Source organism: Monodelphis domestica, chromosome 4, assembly GCF_027887165.1.
Source record: "Monodelphis domestica isolate mMonDom1 chromosome 4, mMonDom1.pri, whole genome shotgun sequence".
Taxonomy (NCBI): Eukaryota; Metazoa; Chordata; class Mammalia; order Didelphimorphia; family Didelphidae; genus Monodelphis; species Monodelphis domestica.
Window position 1 is genome coordinate 397,634,822 of NC_077230.1, and position 26,677 is coordinate 397,661,498.

General features: G+C 37.3%; 1 protein-coding gene across 6 annotated transcripts in view; it reads right to left on the reverse strand.

Annotated features, from left to right (window-relative positions):
• VPS13D (vacuolar protein sorting 13 homolog D) overlaps nucleotides 1–26,677 on the reverse strand; it is a 415,828-nt gene that overhangs the window by 311,946 nt on the left and 77,205 nt on the right. For all 6 annotated transcript variants that reach the window (XM_007491757.3, XM_007491755.3, XM_016422198.2 and 3 more), the window contains 6 exons: nucleotides 21,302–21,484; nucleotides 15,466–15,688; nucleotides 9,723–9,933; nucleotides 3,175–3,346; nucleotides 2,903–3,015; nucleotides 1,510–1,719 (listed from right to left, as the gene is read on the reverse strand). In XM_007491757.3, the coding sequence (XP_007491819.2) occupies nucleotides 1,510–1,719; nucleotides 2,903–3,015; nucleotides 3,175–3,346; nucleotides 9,723–9,933; nucleotides 15,466–15,688; nucleotides 21,302–21,484 (1,112 nt within the window). The remainder of the gene's footprint in view (nucleotides 1–1,509; nucleotides 1,720–2,902; nucleotides 3,016–3,174; nucleotides 3,347–9,722; nucleotides 9,934–15,465; nucleotides 15,689–21,301; nucleotides 21,485–26,677) is intronic.

The following is a 26,677-nucleotide window of genomic DNA, read 5'->3' on the forward strand; positions in this document are numbered from 1 at the left end:
TAGAGTCTTATTTGCATTTATAAATTAAACATGCATACTTGCTACCATGCTATACAACATGTGGCCTTCAGTGAGTATTTAACAAGGTTTCTCATTCATTCATTCACTGAGGACAAGGAATGACTGTAGCCTCTGGCCTAAAAGAACCTGCAGGCAAAGGAACTCATCTACCAAATCTCTAGAGCAAACTCACATAAAAACCCATTTCCTCACTGTCACAGTCACCAGTGATATTGTAATCATACTTTCAGAGAACCTGTCCTAATTAGATGCTATATTGCTTCCCAAGTCTAGCACAAACTATGAGCAAATAATAAGAACAATACATACCTGCTGACTGACCACTAGATAAGCCATCTAGCAGGGCCAGATTTTTTTTGTTTTTTCACATTTTCCCTGGCCCTTCTTCTACTTACAAATGTTATAGCAATAATATATGTGCTGCAATGTCACTTCATAACTTCTCAAAAAATTAATATACATTTGTAGCCTGATTTCTTTTCAATCATATCCAAATTCTTTTGATTTCTAGGCCTGTGCTTACATAAAACACATTGGTAATACAGTAGTATCCCAGGAGAGAATATTAACACTACTATGGGGGAAATGATAGGAAAGAAGCTAAGGTTATACTTATGAAAAATTGAAATTTAAAGGTTTTACTCTAAAAATACTTTTACTTCAATTATCTGCATTGGCTCTTGGTTTCTGTTACTTTTTTCTTGAATTTGGATAACTTGTTTCAAGTGATTCTATATGTGTAGACAATTAAAAAAAACTCTAGGTAAATTTAAGGCTATGGGTCTATTGTGAATTTCTAAAAACCTCATTAAGCAAAAGAAAAATTCAAGAGAGACATCTACTGGCAAATAATTCTAACTGCAGGTATGAATATCTGCTATTTCTGAGTTTGCAACACAGTGAGCTCTCAACTATCAGACTTGGGAACTGATTAGTTAGTAGAGGTGAACTAAGAAAAAAAAGTCAAAGATCAAACCAAAGGTTTCTAGCGTAAGAGACCATATAAACAGATTTGCCACAAAATGAAATAGCAAAGTTAAGAGAAGTAAGATTAAGGAGAAAAAGGCAGTAAGGTGGCCCAGTGAATAGAAGAACTCTAGGCCTAGTCAGAAAGACCCGAGTTCAGCCCCTGCCTCTAAAGGTTCCTAGTAGGATCAAATTAGAATTATTAGGAAAAAGCTTTGCAAACTTTAAAGAACTCCATAAATGCCGGAAAGCTATTATTACTACAAGCCAAATTTTAATCCTTTTGAGTTCAAACAGAAACATGAAATAACAGAAAGCAGGAATTGGATTCAGAGGCCTTGTGTTCATGTCCTGACTCTTCTTCCTCCTACTACTCAGATTCCTGCCAAGTCAACTGTCCATTTAATGATTCCCCAATTTCCTAGAACAATAGTCAGGGAGATTATATCAGAGAACCTAGATCCACTCTCCACCATCACAGAAGGTGGTGCAGCCAGAGCTGAGAAGTTTAACTCTCATTACCGAAAATGTAATTCGATCTGAATTGATCCTTGGGTTGTGCTGTTCTTCGAAGGTTGAAAGATGCAGTTGAACACATTTGGCATGCCAGGACTTGTCTTTTGCCCTGAATAGCGGGTGTCAAAAGCCATCATGGAGTGGGAAACCAGGTTTATAGATTTGGTTTGGTTGGAAAAACTCTCAAAAAGCAGCTTGCATTTCTTAAAGTCGAACCTATGAGGGCACACATGAATAAAAAAAAATGTTGTTCCATTTTTCTAGATCCTACACACAAAAGGTTAAAGTAACATATATACAAAACTCCTAAGGATAATCAGGCCTATATAGTTAGCAAGCCCAACAGCCTCAGGCTTGGTTCTACTGTGGATATCTTGTGAAACTTGAAAGAAAAGACTTAGTTTTTTTCACCGACTCTTAAATGGGAAGAGATGTCCAAGGGGACCTAGTTCAATTGGAGCAAGTAGAAATCCCCTCGATGTCCTGGTTTCCTATTTGTCAAAGAAAGTGTCTTTCTCCACAGGGACATAAAGAGGAAAATTTAAAACTATACATTCATTATTTTACTCACCACAACCCTAAAAAGCCAAAATAACAAAGACTCAAAGCCTGTCATCTATATAACACTTTAAGATTTACTAGAGGGTTTTCCTTACTACAAACTTCTGAGGAAGAGTATACTATCTCCATATTACACATTAAGTGACTTGCCTCTAGTCTCCCTGTGTGTGACTCTAGTGTTAGAGCTGACATCTGACTCCAAGCCTAATCCTTGCTTATACCACTAACTCCATGTTACCTCGTGATCTGCAATATTCCTTATATCAGCCTGTGCTAGTAATTATGCCAAATGAGGCATAAAACTATCCAAGAAGGTAATCAGTCACACATGACATTCCAATCGTTCCTTGTTATCTCAGGATCACAGAGTTCCTTTTATTACCTGACAATGACTATCTAGGAGCAAGGAACTCCTCCATCTGCTTCTGTCTCTGATCTGGTCCTCTATCTCCAATTCTGGGCATGCCTGCAGCTTTTATATAGGGTTAGTAAAACTTACTAAGAAGAAAACAACCTAACAAGGCTTCTTGGTATACAAAAATGGCATTATTGACTCAACATTAATAGAATAACCAATAAAAGTGGTTTTCCCTAGAAAAGGGAAAAGACAGAAGGAGTTACTTCAAGGCTCCTAATCTTGCTGACACCATAGGTATCTTTCTGTATTAAAAGGGCAAAATTTACACACCAGAAGTCCCCTACCAGTAAAACAAAATAGGTCAAACTATTTGGGATCAACCTGGAACTCTGACCTTATCAATAGCTCTTTCACAACCTGTTAAGCTAAACAAATTCTACATGAACACAAATTACTGGCAAATGGCAATTCAAGTTGTACCTGGCCAAAGATCCAGATCCTTCTTTCCCATTTTTGTCTTTAAGTTCTAGACTGACATTTACCATGTCAATGAGGAAGCACATACAAGTGTAGACTTCACCACTTAGCACAGTCTGTAAAAGAAAAATGCCAGTCAGTCTCTAGCAATGGCATTTCAAAAACCTTTAAAATAAGCAAACGGACCAACATGTTTCTTACTTTCTCCGTTCCTGGGAAAATGTGAGGGCTACACACCAGGTATAATTTGGAGAACAACACAGGATTTCACTCACATGAATTCTGGGGTCTTGCAAGTCATAAGGGCGCATAAATTCCTCAATGGGCTCTCCAAGGTTGTTTTCTAATAAGCCACGAATTAGCTTATATTTATACAAATCCAGTGAACAGTGAACTGAGGACAGGTTCCCATGAATGGTTATGTCTGGCACTGTATGACTTATTTCCCTAAAAAAAAAAAAAGACTGCCACTATTAGCAAATCACCAACCACATAGTTGAATTTTTTGCATGGAAGAACACAGCCAAACCAGATTCACCAGCTATGGAATAGAAATATAGGGTTTCACTTGGTTAATGACATTTCTCATAGAGTCAAAGAGTCATAGACTTTTAGTGTGGAAATATCCTCACTTGTTTGTTTTTAATTTTATTTTTTTCCAATTAAATGCATAATTTTTGACATTCATTTAAAAAAAAATTGAGCTCAAAATTTTCTCTATCCCTCTCTTCATTTCCCCCCACACTGAGAAAGCAAGAAATCTGAAATAGGTTATATATTTCTTTTGTATCAGGTCATGTAAGACTTTCCAGATTTTTCTGAAAACATCCTGTTCATCTTTTCTTACATCACAATAGCAGTCCATCACAACTATATATCACAATTTGTTCAGCCATTCCTCAATTTATAGGCATCTTTTTTGCTACCACAAAAAGAGCTGATATGAATATGTTTGTTCTTTTTCCCTTTAGAGACCTAGTAATGGTATTTCTGGTTCAAAGGGTATGCACAATTTTATAGACCTTTGAGCATCATTCCAAATTATTCTCCAGACTGGAATGACCTCCAGGAATTGATGCAGAGTGAGAGGAGCAGAACCAGGAGGACACTGTACACAGAGACTGATATACTGTGGTACAATCGATTGTAATGGACTTCCCTACTAGCAGCAATGCAATGATCCAGGACAATTCTGAGGGACTTATGAGAAAGAACCCTATCCACATCCAGAGGAAGAACTGTGGGAATAGAAACACAGCAGAAAAACAACTGCTTGATCACATGGGTCGAGGGGGATATGATGAGGGATGTAGCCTCTAAATGATTACCCTAGTGCAGTTATCAATAATATGGAAATATGTCTTGATCAATGACACATGTAAAACCCAGTAGAATTGCAGGTCCACAATGGGGGGTGGGGGGAGGGAAGGAAGGAAAGAACATGAAACATGTAACCATGAAAAAATATTCTAAGTTAACTAATTAAATAAAAATTTTTTTCAGTTAAAAAAAATTACTCTCCAGAATGGCTGGATAATTACACAACTCTAACAATAAACAGTGCATTAGTGTCCCAATTTTCCCACATCCTCTCCAACATGTCATTTTCTTTTTCTGTCCTATTAGCCAATCTTATGAAACACCTTCATTTGTAGGGGGCAAAAATCCTGGTGGAGCAGTGGTAGTGTAAGTTGGGCAAATTTAAGTTAAATGTTATGTAAACATATATTAAATAACAAAATGATAATAAAACAAGTAGAATAAGCAAAGGTCTGGGCATAAAAGAGTATGCCATTAAGTCTGGCTTTGTGAAATCTTAAATCTTCTCTATGATTTTTTTTTATCATCTCTAAAAAAAGAATGTTACATATTCCCTTTCTCCAGAACACTGGATTGTTATGAGACTTTCAAAGCAATTGAGCTTTTTTGGAAAAAACATGTTTTGCATTTATCAATCAGGTTAATAATACTTTGTACATCAGCTTTAAAATGGTCCAAAAACACCCAAATGACATGATCATTTCTGTTTAATAAAATTTAGAAACAGATATATTTATCACCGCAGAATATAGCTAGCTCATCTTCTTAGACCTTAAGTTTGTTTTTCTAAGTTCATTCCTTAGCCCTTTGATATTATTTTTCTATGTTCCTTAGAAATTTCTTCTCCTCATAATAAAGTGGAGGAATTCCATGGAGACTGGAACAACCTCCAGGAAGTGATGCAGAGCGAAAGGAGCAGAACCAGGAAAACATTATACACAGAGACTGATACACTGTGGTACAATCGAAGGTGATGGACTTCTCCATTACTATCAATGCAATTTCCCTGAACAATCTGCAGGGATCTAAAAAAAAAATACTACCCACAAGCAGAGGATAAACTGTGGGAGTAAAAACACCAATGAAAAGCAACTGCTTGACTACAGGGTTGGAGGAGATAAGACTGAGGAGAGACTCTAAATGAACACTATAATGCAAATTCCAACAACAGGGAAATGGGTTCGAGTCAAGAACACATGTGATAACCAGTGGAATCATGCGTCGGCTATGGGAGAGGGAAATGCGGGGGGGGGGGGGGGGGGAAGGGGAGGGGAGGAAAAGAAAACGATCTTTGTTTCCAGTGAATAATGTATGAAAACGACCAAATAAAATGATGTTTTAAAAAAAAATTCTTCTCCTCATGTGAGAGACTCCAAAATCTATATCTCGTTGGATAGAGTGCCAAGCCCAGAGTTGGGAAAGCCTGGGTTCAAATCTAGCCCCAGACATACCCTATCTGTGTGACCCTAGACAAGTCACTTAACCTCAACTGCTATCCCTAACCACTCTTTTACTTTAGAATCACTGGCAATTCTAAGACAGAAGTTATGGGTTAAAAAAAAAATCTGTATCTGTCTTTTTTTTTTACTTTAAAATTTTTTAAATATTTTTCCATGAGTGATGCAGAGCGAGAGGAGCAGAACCAGGAGAACATTGTACACAGAGACTAATACACTGTGGTATAATCGAACGTAATGGACTTCTCCATTAATGGCGGTGTGATGTCCCTGAACAATTTGCAGGGATCTAGGAGAAAAAAACACCATTCATAAGCAGAGGATAAACTGTGGGAGTAGAAACACCGAGGAAAAGCAACTGCCTGAATACAGAGGTTGAGGGGACATGACAGAGGAGAGACTCTAAATGAACACTCTAATGCAAATATTATCAACATAGCAATGGGTTCAAATCAAGAAAACATGTAATGCCCAGTGGATTTACGCATCGGCTATGGGGGGTGGGGGGGAGGAAAAGAAAATGATCTATGTCTTTAACGAATAATGCTTGGAAATGATCAAATATTTTTTTAAAAAAATATTTTTCCATGTTTACATGATTCATTTTCTTTCCCTTCCTCTTCCCTCCCTACTCTCAGAACCAACAAACAATTTCACTGGGTTGTACAAATGTTATCATTTTTGTATTTTTTGTCTTGATTTTTTTTTCCCCTGCCTGATCACCAGGATTAATATCACTTGACTTATGCATGGCAAGGGTTTATGGAGTTCTTGTTTCTTCCTCAATCCAACTCTCTCACCCCAAAGTTCTAATACCACTAGCAGGTCTCTAGCCCAAAGAAGGAAAAGGATCTATTTGTAGAAAAATATTTATATCAGCACTTTTACGTGTTATGATTAAAATTTTAGTTTCTAGTAATAAAAGTATTATGTTTTCAGAGGTTTATTAAAGATTAAGAAATAAAGAAAATACAAAAATAAGAAAGCATGTGCCTAGGCACAGAGGTCATTCATAGCCACTTACTCTACATCTTGAGAGACGCAAGTGTTTGGAAGCGCAAGCAGAAAGAGAGTAGGCAGATACAGTCAGCTTAAATACCCCATCTGCTCTCGGCTCAGGTGAGGTTACAAGGCATTTTGGGAAGTGGCCAAGGACTCCTGGGAATTGAAGTCAGGGGTTCAAATCTCCATTTTTACATATGGTGGCAAAAATTGAATACGGAGAGAATGTCCATGAATTGGGGAATGACTGAACAAGTTGTGATATATGATTGTGATGAAATACTATTGTGCTAAAAGAAATGATCAGCAGGTTGTTTTGGGAAAAACCTGAGAAGACTTAAGTAAACTGACACAAAGTGAAGACAGCACAACCAGAAGACATTATACACAGGAACAACAATATTGTAATGATGATCAAATGCAAAAAGACTTAGTTACACTGATCAATACAATGATCCATAATTCCAAAGAATCCATGATCAAAAATTCTATCTCCAAAAAGAGAACTGATGAACTCTAAGTGTCACCTGAAACATATTTTTTCACTTTTTAAATTTTTCTTGCTTTTCATTTTTTGCAACATGGGTACCATAGAATATTTTGTATGACTTCACATGTATAATGAGTAACATATTGTTTGCTCTCTCAATGTGTAGGGGAGAGGTGAGAGCAAGTGAGAGAATTTGGAATTCAAACATTAACTATATAAAATGTTAAAAATAATTTTTAAAAATAGCATTATTATCATGGAGTGGCCCAAGAATGAAATGTCCCCTTTTTTCATAGATATGAAATAGCTTCAAGGTTGCTTGTGTAGTTTAATTAAACTCACATTAATAAGCACAAGTCATGTGCAGAAGGCCCCTTTTAGATACTACAAAAACTATATCCCTGAAAGATGCCAAGAGAAAAATCCAATTCTTCAATACAGTAGTATAATCAGTGGTAGCTGAGGTAGGGGGCATCAGCAAGTTTGGATAAGAGGAAGATGGGAAGAATATTGGGGAGAATAAGAAGGAATAAAATGACCAGATACATGTGCAAATGTCCAAGATGGCGTTTTCTCAGCTATAATCTGAATATACAGAGTAATTGATTAAAAGGGAATCCACTTGAATAGTTGTTCTGATTCCTGGGAATGGGGGCACTGTATAGAATAAAGTTATAGATAAGAATGGCATATAAAAACAAGAAAAGAAAACATAATGTAGAGCTTCCAGATTTTTTGCTCCTCTGACATGGGAAGTCAGCAGAGAAAAGTAGTATGCCATAGTGGATCCAGTGCTAAAGAGTCTATAAAATGTCATTTCCATCAGTGGTCAAAGGACCATGCACAAGTCATATTGCCCTGACATTTACAAGCTGTAGGACTTTGGCCAAATCATTTAACTCCTCCTCAGTAGAGTGGTAATAATAACAGCTGTAGCTAACAGGGTTGCTGAAAGGCTAAAAATCACTTTTAAACCTTTAAAATACTAAGTAAATATTAGCAATAATAATGTCCAGTATCATATACCAAAGTAAGTTGTTGTCATTATTTACTCATTCATAAACATGACACTATTTTAAATCATTAGGAGAGTTGGGCATGCATCTTTAGGATGACAGAAATGAAAATAAAAGGCTTAATTTCTATAATAACACTCTTCTTATAACAGTTAAGTTAGCAAAACAAAATATAGATAATGCCAACTATAACTGAAAACCATCCAGAAAGCAGATGAATAACGGAAAAGAATGAATCACTAAGGAATGGTGTAAAATTGTGTTATGAAACCAGAGAAGCTAAGATAGTGGTATTAAGTAATTTACCAAAAGTCAGTCATTTCATAAAGAAATGGCCAAACAAAAAGAAAGTAGAATCAAGAGCTTTTTAATTATTATTAATTAGAACTGGTACAAGGTGGCAAAGTGAATAGAGTATCGGCCCTGGAGTCACGAGGACCTGAATTCAAATCCAGCCTCAGACACTTACTAGTTGTGTAAGTAACCCTGGGCAAGTCAGTTAACTCTGTTGGCCTCTGTTTTCTCATCTTTAAAATAAGCAGGAAAAGGAAAAGGCAAACCACTCCAGAATCTTTGTCAAAAAAATTCCAAATGGGGTCAGTTAACTCTGTTGGCCTCAGTTTCCTCATCTATAAAATAAGTTGGAGAAGGAAATGGCAAACCACTCCACTACTGAAAAATGACTAAACAACAACTGATACAAGACAAAGTAATGAGACTTTTTGTCAAATAGGTCACACATAAAAAAAATCAGTCTTCTCGTTTCATAGTCAACTTCACTCCCTTACCTAAATCCAAGATACAGATGTGGCTATTTTTAAGACTATAGCCTCAATCTGAATCTGACACATGGAACTCAGACATGTGGAACCAAATTGAACTAGTTCTTAGCAGTTTGAAAATCTCTGCTTGATTATTTGAAGATCAATGAAAATTATGTAAGATCAGCTTACTGATCCTTCTGGAAAGAAGGCTTTCAGACTGCTGAACTTAAAATGAACTTAGCAAAATGATTATATGAAGTAATACCACTGGTCCAAGGGGCTCCAGGTTAAAGACCTGGAGCCTTGGGATCAATAATTAATGAAGAAGAATGAAAATAATAGCTGCCATTACAGAGGGCATTTCTGTAGGGCAGGTGGGGTGGGATCTGCATCCTTAGGCTCCTCAGTCAGTGAGATCACAGAACTATATGAGTATCCTGAAAACCTAACACCCTAAGTAGTAGTTTATAGCCATTGTTTCATTTAAGCCTCATGCAAACCTAGGATGAAATCCTAATAGGTATTCCCATTCTAGAGATGAAAAAACTAAGTCTCAAAACAGATGAAGTGATCTATTCCTAATTAGCCAATAATTAAATGTCTGCACTCAGGCTCAGCACCTGGGTCTTTCTGACCCTACATCTGTTCTTCCTAAGGGCCACGTTGCCAGGGACTGCTACTGAGAATAGCTAAGTCCTGCCAGCCTTCTGCAGTGCTTGTCTCATTGAATTCACTCTGCTTACAAAAGACTTTATTCCAATGTTAATAACTCACTTGTCCAAATTCCTTTCCACCTTCAATTTCAGCCGACAGGGCTCAGTTAGGAGACTTCCCCCTGTCTGTCTGACAGAGTAGGATGGGAATGTCAAATCACCACTGATATTCTCTGATGCCTTAGAATATTCCCGGGGCCTTCTCTCAGCAGCAAAGATGTCCATGTCCTGTAGGTCCACAACAATACAGTCCAGCAGGCAAATATAATCTTCTGCAAAGAGCCAAAGAGAGGGACAAGATTAAGAACCCTGGACCCCTAAGCAGGACCCAGTCCTTGCCTGGGAAAGATTGTCAAAGAGAAGTCTAGTTTTCCTTTGGTACCACTTTCACTTCTCTCTCCACTGTTGGAGCCCCATTCTCTGCTCATTCAAGTACCCAAGGTCCTACACTATGGTTCCCACCCCAGACCTGTATACCCTACCCACTGATCTTTTTATAGACCCAAGGAATGTCAGAATAAGAGATCTCAGATTTCATCTAGTCTTACTCCAAAGTAAGTATGTATCCTCTTTACAACATCCCCACCAAGTGGCCACCTAGCCTCTCCTTGAAGATTTCCACTCTGGAGGGAATGGGAGAGTTCACTATGGCACAGTGTCAAGGATAGGAAATCTTGATCTACTCTACCCTGGTCAAATCATATCTGAATTACTGAATTCAGTTATGGGTACCACACTTTAGGAACAATACTGATAAGTTAGGGAAAGTACAGAGGAGGATAGTCAAGATGGTGAGGGGATACTATGACTTATAAGAATCAGTTAAAGGATTGGGGATGTTGGGGATATACTTCATAGGGCTACCATGTAGAGAAGAGATTAAAATTGTTCTACCCAGCCTCAAAGAATAGAAGTAGAAAGAATAGATGGATACTTTAGAGGGCATAGAAGGAGGGAAGGAAAGATGAAGGAAGGGAAGGATGGAAAGAAAAAAAAGAAAGCAGGCCCAAGCATTTATTAAGTATCTACAATGTGCCAAGCATTGTCCTAAGCTCTTTACAAATATCATCTCATTTGATCCTCATCCGGGGAAGTAGGTACATTATTATCCCCAGTTTAGGAAATTGAGGGAAGCAGAGGTTAAATGACTTGCCAAAGATCACACAGTTAGTAAGCACCCAAGGTTGGAACTAAACTGAGGTCTTTCTGACTCCTGGCCCAGAATTCTATCCAAAGTCACTTAACCTCTCATCCTGCCCATCCGGGCAGAAGATAAGAGAGTCCATATGACACTTTTTCCTCAATCCAAGGACTAGGAGGCATTTTTCAGGAGTAGCATGTTGATCTAATCCTAGAAAAGACTACATTTAACTCAAATCAAGAAGTTCTCATATTTTCCTTAAAGAGCATCAATAAAAGCCTCACTTGGTCCCCAGTCGTCTCAAATCCTACAGCCCTAAAGTCTAAGATCCTTCTTTAAGCTCACACCAATTACCCCCCCCCCCATTCCCAAGCTGTCCTGTTCTTCCCTTTGATCAGAGCCTGAGCACTCTTTCTCTGATTCCCTTCTCTCACAATACTTATGACCACTGCCCTCAAACTACTTCCCTGGTGACCTCTACTCTCCAGACAAGTAGCAGCATGGGAGTAAAGAAGATCTCTTAGAAGACAAACACTTGTCACTGAGGCCAAGCTTAACCACTTCAGTCATCTCAAGCCATCCTCCTTCCCAGTCCATTCACTTTTACATCATACAGTTCACATACTCCACATAAAATTCTAACCAATTTATTCATCTGGCTTCCTAGTCCAGAGAAGATAAGGGGCAGCAGAGGGCCATCATGGCTAACAGTAAAAACAAGTCACCAAACAGTACCCTCTGACAGACAATGTAGGAAGAATCAAGAACACTCCCAAAAGAAGACAGTTCTTAGCCTACTGCTGAGCTGCTGAGTGGAAGTCAGAGGCCAATGGCTGTAGCCCAGATCCCACTTTGCCCAGGAACCCCTGCTAGAGCAGAGGGAGGTACTGCCTCTAGAACTGTAACAACAGCTATGAACATCACTACACAACAAGTGCTGAAGACCAAATACATCTGCAATGGCCTACTTCACGGAACTAGTAACACTTTCAAAGCCTTGGAAAGAGGCCAAGGGTTTCCACTTCAAACTGTGAAGAACTTGTGTATGTCCAAATCACCTTGATCAGAGTTGATGACAAATAAGAACCTGGGTGAATGGAAAGGGCTCTACTGAACTCAATGAGGAAAATCCTCATGAGCCGAGTGGCTGTAGTTACCTCATTAAGGAGTTTGGCAAGGAATCAAAGATTTCATCAAAGAATTTTTTAAAGTAAGAAATTAAAAAATTAAAACCTTGGTCTGAAATTAAATAAATGATTCAAAAATAATTCAAAAAAAAGCAAAGCAATCCAGGTGAAAACTCAAAATCCTTCAATAGCCAGAAGAGAGCTGCACCAAATGATAGCCCAGCACAATAGTTGCTTCATAATAATAGACCTTAGGCATCAAGAAAAGATCAAATCATGTTCAGTATCCTCCATTTAAAAAGACAAAAAAAAGTAATACTTTTTCAAAGATTTCCATCTAAAATGGTTTAAAATAAAAATATGTACATTTTAAGGAAGATTTAGTTGTGTGAAAAATTAATTTTCATGAAGCAGGTCATTCCTCACAGATGTCAGAGACATATTATACTGGAGAACTGCTATTTAGGTGAATTTTATTATAGAAGGGGGAAAAAATCAACTTTAGCCTAAACTTGACTCAAACCAAAAAATGTTACAGACAGAAAACAGAATCATAGCAACTACAAACTCACTGGGGGAAAATGACAAGAGAAATATTTTTATTTCTGTGATAGTTTATTTATTTCTTTGATTTATTTCTGTGATAGTTAAAACTGCTCATTTGGAACTATGCCCAAAGGGTGACAAAAGAATATCTACCCTTTGATCCAGCCATAGCACTGCTGGGTCTGTACCCCAAAGAAATAATGGACAAAAAGTATTGTACAAAAATATTCATAGCTGCGCTCTTTGTGGTGGCCAAAAACTGGAAAACGAGGGGATGCCCATCAATTGGGGAATGGCTGAGCAAATTGTGGTATATGTTGGTGATGGAATACTATTGTGCTAAAAAGAATAATAAAGTGGAGGAGTTCCATGGAGACTGGAACAACCTCCAGGAAGTGATGCAGAGCGAAAGGAGCAGAACCAGGAGAACATTGTACACAGAGACTAATACACTGTGGTATAATCGAACGTAACAGACTTCTCCATTAGTGGCGGTGTAATGTCCCTGAACAATTTGCAGGGATCTAGTAGAAAAAAAACACTATTCATAAGCAAAGGATAAACTATGGGAGTAGAAACACCGAGGAAAAGCAACTGCCTGAATACAGAGGTTGAGGGGACATGACAGAGGAGAGACTCTAAATGAACACTCTAATGCAAATATTATCAACATAGCAAGGGGTTCAAATCAAGAAAACATGTAATGCCCAGTGGATTTACGCGTCAGCTATGGGGGGTGGGGGGAGGAAAAGAAAATGATCTATGTCTTTAACGAATAATGCTTGGAAATGATCAAATAAAATATTTAAAAAAAAACTGCTCAAAAAGAATCATCTGGTCCTTTAAAAAAAATAGTCATTTCTATCAATAGGAAAATAGAGAAATACAGCTCTTGTGTGTATGTTTACTAACCAGAGCTGAAGAACTGGAAGGTGCTCAGAAATATCATGAAAGGCAGATTAGGAATTCCAATGTAATGAAAGAATCATCCTTTGGGCACTGGCTTCATGGACTTCTTTTTTCAGGGTTTGCAAACAAGCTGGAGCTAACTATGTATTGTTGTATAAATTTTGATCATTGATCTAATGAGTGTGATTAACCTAATTAAAGGTTTAGGCAAAATAGTGACTCTAATGAGCAAGAGAGAGTTGAGGAGCTAAAACAGGAAGTGAAGATATCATCATAGGTTCAAAACTCACTAAGTGAGCAAAACTAAATCTAGTACTGATTACGGAAAGGATATCCATTTGTAGCTAGCAGTTTTATTTCTCTTAAGTAGTGCTTCTAATGGTATTTCCATTATCTTTTTAAAATTTAATTCATCTACAGACTTAATCTAAAATTTTAGTAGAGTTCTAGTTCTTAAAAAAAAAACACTACTAAACAACATTGGCAAGATTATTACCTTTATCCTGTATGTTACTTATTCATGGATACTGACAGCTAGATTACTAACCTAACTTCAACTAGCCACAGTATTTCTTCTACCTAATGTCAGTCACTGAACTAAAGACATGAGGTCCTTGAAAAAAAGAAGCCTCTAGAGCAGTGCTGGCGAACCTTATCAAGACCACATGCCCAAACTGCAAGTTCAAACTGCCTGTGAGCCCCCACATTACCCCAGACTGTGGAAAAGAGAAGTGCTTGCATTGAGTGGCTGGATGGAGGGGTGGGGCATGTGAAAAATGTCCTTGGGTGCTGTCTAGAGGGGGATTAGAGCAGCCCACTCCAGCATGCTGGAGAAACATGCTACACCTTTACCAACACAGCTCTGGAGTCTGCCTTTGTCAACTTGATCCTGTTTAAATGGTGGCAATATCCACAACCCTGTGAAAATCTACAGATGACTTAAAAGATAGTAAGGATAGTAAAGACACTACAGAAGAAAGTCAGGATCCAAAAAAACCTTGGCAAGCCAACTCAATATGAAATTGGATAGGAAGAAATCGGCTTCATAAGAACTTCCCTGGGAAGCATTGTTAGGTAGACATGTATCTGAAAAAGCAAGGGGGATTGTTGTATACTACAAGCTTCACTGGAAACACAAATGGCACGAAAGCCAAAAAGTCTAAGGGAAGCACTAAGAAACATTAAGAGGGATCTGACTTCCTACTGTTCTCTGCCCTAGTCAGACCACTGAGAGAGTACTATGTTTGGTAGAGAGTCTCACCAGAGAGGAAGGACACATAAGCTGAAGATTACCCAAGAGAGCTAGGGAACCAAAAAGGCAAAGGACCTTAAGTCCATTACACAAGAGAACTGGCCATAAGGATGACTAGCTTAAAGAAGAATAAAGTCAGCAGGATAGTACATCTATCTTTAAGTACTTGAAAGACTGAGGGTCGGAAAAGGGATTCACCTTTTTCTCATTGACCCCATTAAGAGAATAAGAGTCTCAGGGTGGAAACTAAAAAGAGGACAACTTAGTTTTAATGTCAGAAAAGACTTGCTAAGAATCAAAGGTACCCAAAAACAGAATGGATGCTTTATTCCCCTTTTCCAATGCTACAAGTAGAGCCAAACTAGCCTTCTGGGTGCATCTCTCACATATCATTCTATATACTGCCTTATTGCCTTTGCAAAGGCTATGTTACAAGCTCGGAATCCATGGTTCCTCACTTCCACTTCTTGGAATCTCTAGCACAATGCCTGACACAAAGTAGTCACTAAACAATTGCTCCCTTCCTAAAAGACTGACTGAATGTGTGCTCTCCCTCCCCAGAAGTCTCCAAAGTCTAGATGTGCTCTTGACTATGATGTTGTAGAAAGATCCTTTTTTTCAGGTACAATATGACCAGAGAACTACCTTTCAATCATAAAATACTTTGTCACCCTCTTTTGCCCTCAAGAACAGCAGCAAAATAGGAAAGTTAACCCTTTCATCCCAACAATGTAAAATACTAACAAAAAAACATTTATCTCATTGTCTGCATCTATTAAATCAATGCTTTATTTTCCATGCCCTTTCCAGGAGGGTTCTTTGCTCTTGCCTGGACTACTGGGAGCACGGCTGACAGGGGAATGGGCCTGCTGCCCTGGCAGGTTGGTCAAAGTGTTGGGCATGGGTTCATTTTTCAGGCGTGTCATGCTGGTTCCACCAGGGGAAATCATGAAAAGCCCTTCTGACTGGGTACCCTTGGAGTCTTCAATGCTTGCTGTTTTCTTCATGCTGTGTTTGGGAGTACCCAATGGGGAAGACAAAGGAGCAGATTCCTAGGAAGGAAACAAAATAAAAACAAATTACCAAAATTAGTGGGGGGAGGGGGAGATGGGATGGGAAAGGGGTGACAATTACCGTGCCTATAATATTTTCAGGAACCACAATAACTCTATAATATTCAACACCTCTATCACCTCCAGGTCCCATGTCCAAAACGTTGTTGCTTAAATAAGATTTTTTCAAAGTATAATTTTTTTACAGGGTCATACCCCAATACCTATTGAAAACTAAGAGCTTTCTCTGAAGGAAGCTAATATAGTTTTGCCCAAGAGCAAATGACAAAATGCTCATTGCTTAGGTGGATTTAATTCAAGTTAAATAGGACACAAGCACAATTCTCATGTTTACCATATTTTGACACCTGTAAAAAAATACACACATATGGACATGTAAGATGGTGTATATATGCATATGTGTACTACTTCTTTCTAAAAGAAATTACCCAATATACTTCTAATGAAATTAGACCCAATTTTAAACACTGACTTCAAGTGGAATCTGTTTACAAAAGATCACCTTAATGGAAATCTCCTGACTGAAATTCTTTTATTTGTGTTTATTTAAACTCTGAAAGTATTTTTTAATTTATTTATTTAATTGACTAAATAAATTTATTTAAAATATTTTTCCATGGTTACATGATTCATGTTCTTTCCCTCCTTTCCTACCTCCCCACTCCCACAGCCAAACAGCAATTCCACTTTTTTACATATATCATTGATTTTTTTTTTACATATATCATTGATCAGGACTTATTTCCATAATATTAATATTTGCAAAAGAGTGATCATTTAGAGTTTACATCTGTATAAATGGAGATTTTGAACCTTTGACTTCATTCCCCAGAAGTCCTTAGTATTTCCCCAAATTCCCTATAATCTCTCCTGTGTCTCCATGTTGGTGAAATCATGTTATTGGTATTTAACTGGCAGTAACACCTCCCAGATGCTCTTTTTTGCATGATATAGCTTCAGCAGTGATGGTAGTAAGATGGGGAAAATTTGAATATGGCTAACCAGCCATAGGCATGTGGTTTTTATTTTGTATCTCCTTTATTCCTTGATTTCTAAAGATCATTTAATAAACCTACTAAACTGTAATATTTTTATTATTAGAGATATAATTTTAGATTTTACACATCCCTAATCATATCCCCATCAAACCATGTGATCAAGCAAATGTTTTTCTTCTGTGTTTCTACTTCCACAGTTCTTTCTTTGGATATGGATAGTGTTATGAATGTGTTTCTTGATTTTTCAGAAACCCCAAGTATCTTTTTTCTCTGCATTATCTATATTGTTTTTAAAACAAATAAATAAATGGCTTTGGAAGAAATTGGTCTGAGGTTCTTGACAAAATAGAAACAGAGGTTATAAACTAAGGACTAAGAGATGACTAAAAAAAAGGAAAAAGAAACAGATGAAAAGAAGTCAGAACCGCTCCCATTATAACATAGATTTCTATAAAACAACTCCAAGCATAAAGGAGTACTGAAATTTAAGAGCAAACAACTCCAACTCTTTCAGATTTGAGTTCAGGATTATTTCCTGTTAGAGAACCACTAGAATGCTATTAGATAAACAACACACATGCAAGCTATTAGAAGGAAAATATAAATGCAAAGCAATCTTTAGCGGCAGCTGGAGGGAAGTAACCACTCCTTTATTCATTTATTAAATACCTAATCTACAACAATCATATTTGACTGTACATAATTAGGTGTATTCCTAGATATATTTATCTGAAATACAAAGTCCATAACAAGAGAAACACTCCAAACTCCCCTTATGGAATTCCACAGAACAATCAGTGAAATGGGACATGATGAATGATTGTTTATTTCTTTTAAACAGAATTTTAAGATTCAAAACTACGTAGAAAAACCTATTTAAGGTCAAAAAGGTAAATAATTCTTTAAAGTTATCAAGAGAGCTTTTAAATAGGGGAAATTATTTAAGAGACAATAGTTTCTCTACATGATGAAATATTTATAAGATTTTTATTTTTTAGGTGATAATGGATAAATTGACTGATGAATCCCATAAGGTTTATCATAATTTGAAGGATGTCAAAAAAAAATTATGTTATTATATACCTTGAAGCAAAAATGATCCTTGTACGTCCTGCCACTTAAAATCAAATCCTCAAAAACAAATACAGGTAAATAACTTTCATTAAAACACTATAAAATATTTGTTCTTATTTGGTTTACTAAAGAAAACAGAATCCCTCTTATAAATACATTAAGTTCAGTATGATCTACTCCAATTAAAAACATACAAATATGCCTCATTCGATTTTTCGCTTTCTAAAAGCATACACCAGAGGGTCTTACTCTGACCAGATCTATAAAACTAACTTAAAAACCTCCCTTCTAGAATTCAGATTAGAGATAAAGGGAACAAATTTCTTATTACTCTAGTAAGTACTTAGTACATATACTTGAAGATATATCTCTGAACCATAAATTAAGTAGTCTAACAGCTTAATAAATCTGTTGTTGCTCAGACATTCTTTAGTCATATCCAACTCTTCGTAGCCCCATTTGAAGTTTTCTTGACAAAGAGTGTTCTGCCATTTCTTTCTCTAACTCATCTGACAGATAAGGAAACTGAGGCAAACAGGGTAAAGTGACTTGTCCATGGTCACACATATAATAAGCATCTACAGTCAGATTTGAACCCAGGAAGATGAGTCTTCCTGATTCCAGGCCTAGCACTATCCACTGCACCATCTAGTTGCCAACTTAATAAATGCTTGTTAGCTAATTAATAAAATACCTCCCATTCTTCTTTATGATTTGCTAACCAACTCCTCCATGCCTTTTCTCATTCTTCCACTGGTTCATGAGAAAGGACTTCCAGGCAGGCCTGTGAGAGATATGGACAGGGAGGGGCTTCTGATTTCCTTGTGTTCAGATCCTCCCTTTCTAACCCAGTTTTGTGGTATGGGCTACTGAGGCACTAGTAATGTCCTACTTTCCACTGGGATTCTTCCATTTTTCTCAAGCTTTTATATGTAACTCAATGTAGACTTGCATATTTCAACAGCCTGGTATGACCACAGAAAAGGCAATGGATGCGAAGTCAAAGAATTTGGATCCATATCCCAGCTCTATACTATTTGTTATCTCTGTGACTCAAAGCAAGTGACTTCCCCTTTACAAGCCTTAGTTTCTTCAACTATAAAGATAAGAGGCGATGATTATGAGATCCTTAAAGTACCTCCCACTTTTAAAACAGAATCTCAGAATTTGAGAGCTGGAAACAACCTCAGTGGTCACTGAATCTATACCATAGGGAAATGACATTCATACATAATACAGAATACATAATAATCCTGCACACTTATGGTAACTCAAGACCACTCTCCAGCTTTGTTTAGGAGATTTGGGGGGGTTAAGTGTCAGAATCTCAGACATGGAAGGTACCTGAGAAGCCAAAGGAATACTCAGAGCCTCAAAACTCAACCTATTCTTTATCCACTTAACTGTACTATTATGCATGACTCTCTGTCCTTCCCATAAAAATATTAAGATGACAGATTTTATGAAAATGTTTTGCTAAAATGTAGGTAAACTCTATCAGTAGTACTATACCTGAGGCAGCCGGTAAAGTAGTGGATAGAGCATGGGATCTGGAGTCAAAACCTGAGTTCAAATCCTGACACACTTACTAGCTCAGTGATCCTGGGCAACCTCTGTCTGCCTTAGTTTACTCAAGTGTAAAATGAAGATAATAATAGCACCTACTTCTCATCATAGTACATATTTCTACTGCTCACTGAAAAGGAAATAATATGTTTATGAAGTGCCTATCATAGTGCCTGATACATAATAGGTACAAAATAAATGCTTGTTTGCTTTCTTCCTTCCCCAGATGTACCTGTCAACAGTGGATGAACAGAGAAGCAAAGAACAGTCCCATAAGAAGAGTGTGAAATCTAAACAAGTTGATGCTGTTGAAGAAAGCCAAAGATAACAAAAAGGTGAAGATTTTTCTGTTTGCTCTGTTCTGTTTGCCATGTGAGGAAGAAAGGAAGATCATAGAAGAAAGAGAACAGTACTATCAGAAAGAAATTTAACCTGGTATGATCTGTCTCTGATAAAGCTATGCTAGCTCTTTCAGGCCCCTGTTGCCTGCACATTCTCTAACTATGCCTTTAAAAATATGTTCAAAAATGTTGACAGGAATTGAAGAGAGGTTCACATTTTTGAGGAATGTTGAAACTCAAGACAAAATTTGTCCTCTAATCCTGCAGGATGTGGCCAGGTTCCACCACCTTTCAAAGTTCAGTGACTGTGACTTAACCATCCTTCTGCCCACTCCTTTCAGTACCTCCAGAAGTGACCCCCACAAGCTGGGACCAAGGCATCAAGAAAAACACTGAATGCTCTCTGAGTCTTTTCTCATCTACCCTGCATATCCAACTCTCCCTCTAGGTACACTTTGTTCTTTGGCAAAGAAGAACTTGGACCAATTCTGCCTTCTCCCTTCTCCTCTTTGCCCAGAACAATTACTCGGGTCCCATGTTTGTGTTTTCTTATCTTTCCTCCACAACATCAGGTTATCTTGAGTGAGGAACTTCTATACCTTTCCCACGTGGCCAAGAAAGGCTTGTGTATTCATTCCCTACAGCCTGTCCTTTGTCTTTGTACACATCTTTGCAAAACTCTAAGTAGCTTGGGAAAATCTACATGGAATAAGCAATAAGAATATAAACAGAAATAATATCCCAATACCTGTCCCATAACTGGTACTTAATAAAATGCTTGCTAACTAATAAAGCACAAATTATTGAAATACTGAGATCATCTGCCCATACCCACATACCCACAAACACACCAACGCCTTCACCTATGCATGCACATGCATCCACACAAGACATCCAGAGGCACCACTGCCCAGATACAGCACGGATCACAACACTGCAGTGCCTGGTACATAGTACATTTCCAATAAAAGGAATCACTCTGGTGTAATAGAAAATTTGAATTCTGATCCTAGGTCGTTATAGCTATGAGACCTTAAACAAATTAAATTCTTTCTGTAGGCCCTGATTTCCTCATCTTATGTAACATTGGACCAAATAATCTAGCTGATCCCTTCTAGCTCTAAATCCCAATGATGTTATCAATGTTATCAAAAAGTTGCATAGTATATGAAAACAAATCTTCAATATATACCAAATACATGCCAATATCCATGAGGCTCACAACCATTTCTTATTCTTGTACATAGCCCTTGAGAGAATTCTAAATGATGGGGATGCCTACCCTAACTATTCGCTACCCCTCTCTCACATAATCTCAGCCATTTTCTCCTAGTACACGATCCTCAAAACTTAAGATGACTGCATCTGGTCTGGAGAGTACCTGTGCTATGAGAAGGCATGCACAAGGAATAAAGTCCCTCACAAACTCAGAACTGTATTGTCCAAAGGGGGATAAAAAAAAAACCACCATCCTCAAGAATGTGTCCAGCTTACAATTTAAACCGCATTCAGATCCCAAAGTAATTAATTAATAAGAGTAAGAAAGCATTATAAGGTGAGACAAGGTTTTTTAAAGATAGACCAAACAGTAAAGAGAAATACCAATGGCTTACCTTGCCTTGCAAGGAAAAGGTCCCAGGGGATCCTGCGAAGAGAAACTTGTTCTTAATTTTCAATTTCCCCAGATTTGCTACAATTAAATTATTTGATCTGGAACTTTCTGGGATGAGGAGAACAGGAGCACCAGCTTCAATATCTAGAAGAACCCGAGAGCAGCGCTGGGCTTGATCTCTCACCTGAGGTCAGGAAGAAAAATTATTGTTCCAATAGTAAAACTCCAAAACATAATGATTTTATAATTTAATCACTTCAGTTTTAGGTGCTTCAGGGTCAGTGATCTTCAGATCCTTAAAAGATTGACTATTTAAGGTCTAGTTTGTCAAACTGTTGACTTAATTCTAGAGTTCTCAAGCTGGAAACCATGAACTCTTTTTTTTTTTAAATCTCAATAACTGCATGTCCATATAACTGATCTCCTTTACAATCCTAAGTATCTTATTTTATGCTTTTAAAAAGTTATTCCGAGAAGAGGCCCATCACCTTCCCCAGACTTTCCAAGGGTTCCATGACACAAAACGGGGTGAAGAACTCCTGCTCTAATGTACACAATTCCCTTCTTCCTCCCTCAACAACTTCTGAGAGATGAGGTACTAGAGTAGACAAAGCTCAAACCTAGGAATGAAGAGATGAGAGCTGTCACTGTCTATGTGTGTACAAGCCATTTCTCCTCCGAAATGGAAGGTGATGCTAAGGATAATACCAAGGTTGTAAACCTGGGAGATTAAAAGGATTAGGGTATCAGAGGGAAGCTGGGTAGCTCAGTGGATTGAGAGCCAGGCCTAGAGACAGGAGATCCTAGGTTCAAATCTGGCCTCAGACACTTCCCAGCTGTGTGACCCTGGGCAAGTCACTTGACCCCCATTGCCTAGCCCTTACCACTCTTCTGTCTTGGAACCCATACACAGTATTGACTCCAAGATGGAAGGTAAGGGTTTTAAATTAAAAAAAAAAAAGGGGGGGTTGATGTATCATTGATAGAAATAGGGAGATTACAAAGAAGGGTGGATTTGGGAGGAAAGATGAGATACATTTTAGATATCTAGTAGGGGATGGAGGTATAGAGCTCTGAAAAGACTAGGACTAGATATACAGGCTTCAGAGTCCTCTGCGTAGAGAAAATCATTAAACTCATGGGAGCTAATAAGGATACCAAGACAGAATACAGAGGAAGAAAGAAAAAGGACCCAGGATTGAGTCTTGGGAAATGCCCATGGTTAGGGGACATGATATGGATGACTGAGTCAGAAAAGACTGAGAGAAGAGAACCAGGGGGTTAACATCATGAAAGTTCAGCTAAAGCATCCATAGAGAGAGAGTATATGACCAGCAGGAATGCTGCTGGGATGTCCACAAGAATTAGAATTGACAAAAGACCATCAGATTTGATAGATAAGAGATTACTGCTAACTTTGGAGACAGTAATTTCACAGGTCATAAGGGACACTGATGGTGAATGAGAGCAGATGAAATAAAAATTTTAAATGGAGCTAGCTTTTTCTAGGAGTTTGGCTGAGTGAGAAAGTAGGGAACAGGATGATAATTTCATGGAATGATCAAGTCTACTAAAGGATGGGAGAGATGGACAAACCAAGAGGCAGCAGGAGATTAGAAGAGACTAAAGATTTTTTTAAACTTAACAAATGCTAATATTTCAGTATACAAATAACAGGAAAAATGATTTAGCATGGTAGTAACAAAGTTACTCCATTCGTATCCTCTTCCACATATCTCAGTATCATTTGTGCATATAAAGAATGTTTTACTGACATTTTTTGGCATATCTATGACTACACACTGACCTCCCTGGCCAAATCTAAACCCTCCTTTGTAACAAATGTGTATTCTACAGCAAAATCAAGAAACATTGGACAAGACTAAAAATGTAGAGCTAATGCTGCATCTCTACTCTATCAGAGAAGAAAGGAAAGAGATGTCTTTCACTATGGTTTGGGACCAGAGATGATCATAACAGAAAATGAACCATTTCAATTACACAAAATTTAAAAACTTTTGGAAAAGCAAAATAGGATAGAGTTAGAAACAACTGAAAAAATATTCATATTAAATTTCTCTAATAAAGGTCTAATATCCAAGAGACATAATGAACTGATACAAATTATGAGAGCCACTCTCCAGTTGATAAATGGTCAGAGGATATACTCCAAATGGATACAATACCCAAGTACAAAAGATCATCATTAAAAAAATATTAGAGATGTAATTGAGGGGGAGAGGGAGATGATAATTACCAGGACAGCCTGTTAGATAAGATGAGAAAGGATAGGATCCAGGGCACATGGTGAAAACTACTTCATTATCAGAGAATGGAATAATAAGGAGAAAGAAGAAAATATTAAGGGGTTTTGATATATGAAGAAGGGGGAAATAGGTGACTCATGGTAAATTGCCTCTATTTTCTTAACAAAGTATAAGGCTAATGTCCTTGCCTTAGAAAACAGGGATACTGCGTAGCAAGGGCAATGGAGGTTTGAGGAGAGAAGAAAAGGTTTTGAAGAACCTTTGTGAAGAGTGGAATAAAGAATCACTTAAGAGGAGCGAAAGTTTTACCTTGATACAGTGAGAGTCTACTTTAAGATAGATAAGATAAATTTCTAGTGGCCTTGGCCTCCAGTGCCATTTAGAAGCACTTAAGTGGGAGTGAAGGAAACTAACAATGATACTAATCCAGGCCAGAGGTTTGTCAAGAAGCAAGAGGTCACAGTCCCCAAAATGCAGAAGAGGGCAGTGTGGATGGAGTTTACTTGGATCAAGATAAGGAAGAAGGAGAAATGATGTGAAAACTGGGAAAAACTCTGCAACAGCAGAGTATGGACAGAAATAAGCAATGAAAGTTTCAGTGAGGACAAAAAAGAAGTTCTGGATGATTAAGGTATGAGAGCAATGCAATGAGGGGAAGTTATGATCATAAGAGGGAATGCTGATCAAAAGAATGACTAACCATGGTTCCAGAACCTTGAGACCCACCTCTCAACACTGATGGGCTCAGGACACAGAATGAGTCAGATTTTAGGGCATAGTCAATGGAGGAATTTGTTTTGATTAGTTATACATATTTGCTGTAAAGTTTTTCTATTTCCTTTTTCCAGTGGTGATTGAAGGGGATGGTGTAGTATTCAAATTTAATTGAAAATGTGTTCATTAAAAAATACAATGTAATTTTAAAAAGAACTGAACAGATAAGGTTTAAATTGCTATCAAAAATCTTCCACTGATGGATTACAGGTGAAATCTGCATATTAACTTGACAAATCAGGGAGAATGATGTCTTACCATCTGTGAGGTATATAAAATCACAAACTATTTTCATCTTTATTTCTGCCTTGAAAATGGAAGAGAATTGGGAAATGGAAAAGGCGCAGAGAGAAAAATGGTCAGTATAAGATCACAAGCTAATAAGAAAAAAAACAATAACTCAAATCTAATTCCATGTAAATTTCTGACTTTAATTAAGATTCAGAACAGAAAGAAATCTGGATCTGAACATCATTTCCAAAAAGAAAGTGTACATTTGTAACAAAATATTTACAGCAGCATTCTTTGTAGTAGCAAAGAACTAAAAACAAAGCAGTCTTAGATGCCCACCAGCTGAGGATTAGATAAACAAGTCATGTTACATAAATATAGTGGAATATTACCTGTTTTTAAGAGATAAAGACTATGATGAATACAAAGAATATTAGAAAGACTTGTATGAACTGATTTAAAAAATGAAGCAGAAACAGGGAGGAAATATATATGTATTCACATATTTAGAAGAAGAATCATAGATCGGTAACATTACTGAATATTCAAAAATTTTAAATAACTCATCAAAGAGACAAAACTGAGCTAAGAAATCATTCATTTCAACCAACTTGGATTTACACCTGGGATGAGAAAATATTTCAACATTAGGAAAGCAATCAAAATAGTCATATGAAAAATCAAAATATCCAAAATTCACATAATTATCTCAAAAAGATAAAGAAAAAGCCTTTGATAAAATATAACACTCATTATGCTAAAAAAATCTTACAAAGTATAGTCATAGAAGGACCTTTTTAAAATTAGAATAAAAGGCATCTATCTAAAATTGAAAGCAAGCATCCTATGTAAAACGGATACATTAGAATTTTTTCCAAAAAATATGGGATTAGAGCAAGGGTGCCAACTACAATTATTTGATATAGCTTTCAAAATACTAACAGTAGCAATAAAATAAAGAAAGGTAAAGAAGATAAAGAAGAGATAAAACTGTACCTATTTTCTGGTGACAGAATGATATACTTGGAAAATCCTAGAGAATCATTAAAGATACTAATTGAGAAAAGCTTCAGCAATTATAGGCTACAAAGGAGACCCTAAAAAAATCAACTGCTTGGGACAGCAATGTGACTCAGTGAGTAGAGATATCCTAGGTTCAGATCCAGCCTGAGAAACTTCCTAGCTGTGTGACCATAAACAAACTCTTAATTGCCTAGCCCTTACAGCTTTTCTGCCTTGGAACCAACACTTAGTACTGATTCAAAGACAGAAGATAAGGGTTTAGGGGAGGGAATCAAATACATTCTATATAATAACAAAATCCAAGAACCATTTTAAATAATCATAAAATCCATAAAGTATTTGGAAATCAAGCCACCAAAGCATACAAAAGGTATATGAAGATTTAAATACAAAGTGTCCTTAAAAAAATAAAGAACAGAGGGCAGCTGGGTGGCTCAGTGGATTGAGAGCCAGGCCTTGAGATGGGAGGTCCTAGGTTCAAATCTGGTCTCAGACACTTCCCAGCTGTGTGACTCTGGGAAAGTCACTTGACCCCCATTGCCTAGCCCTTACCATTGTTCTGCCTTGGAACCAATACATAGTATTGATTCTAAGATGGAAGGTAAGGGTTTAAAAAAAGAAAAGAAATAAAGAACAACTTAAAATAACTGAAGAAATATTCAATGCTCATGGCTAGAGTGTGTCAATATAATAAAAGTGAAAATACTACCAAAGTTAAATGACACTTTCTTTTAAACCTTTACCTTCTGTCTTGGAATCAATGCTGTGTATTGGTTCCAAGGCAGAAGAGTGGTAAGGGTTAGGCAATGGGGTTAAGTGACTTGCCCAGAGTCACACAGCTGGGAAGTGTCTGAGACCAGATTTGAAACTAGGACCTCCCATCTCTAGGCCTGGCTCTTATTCCACTGAGCTACCCAGCTGCCCCCTTAAATGAACTTTTAATGCTATATTGTTGTAATAAATGATGAGAAATATGGAAATGTCTACATGAAATCATGCAGAGGAAAGTAAGCAGAGTTAAGAAACAATATGTACAATAATTACGATATCATAAGCAGAAAAAATCACATATATATATAAAA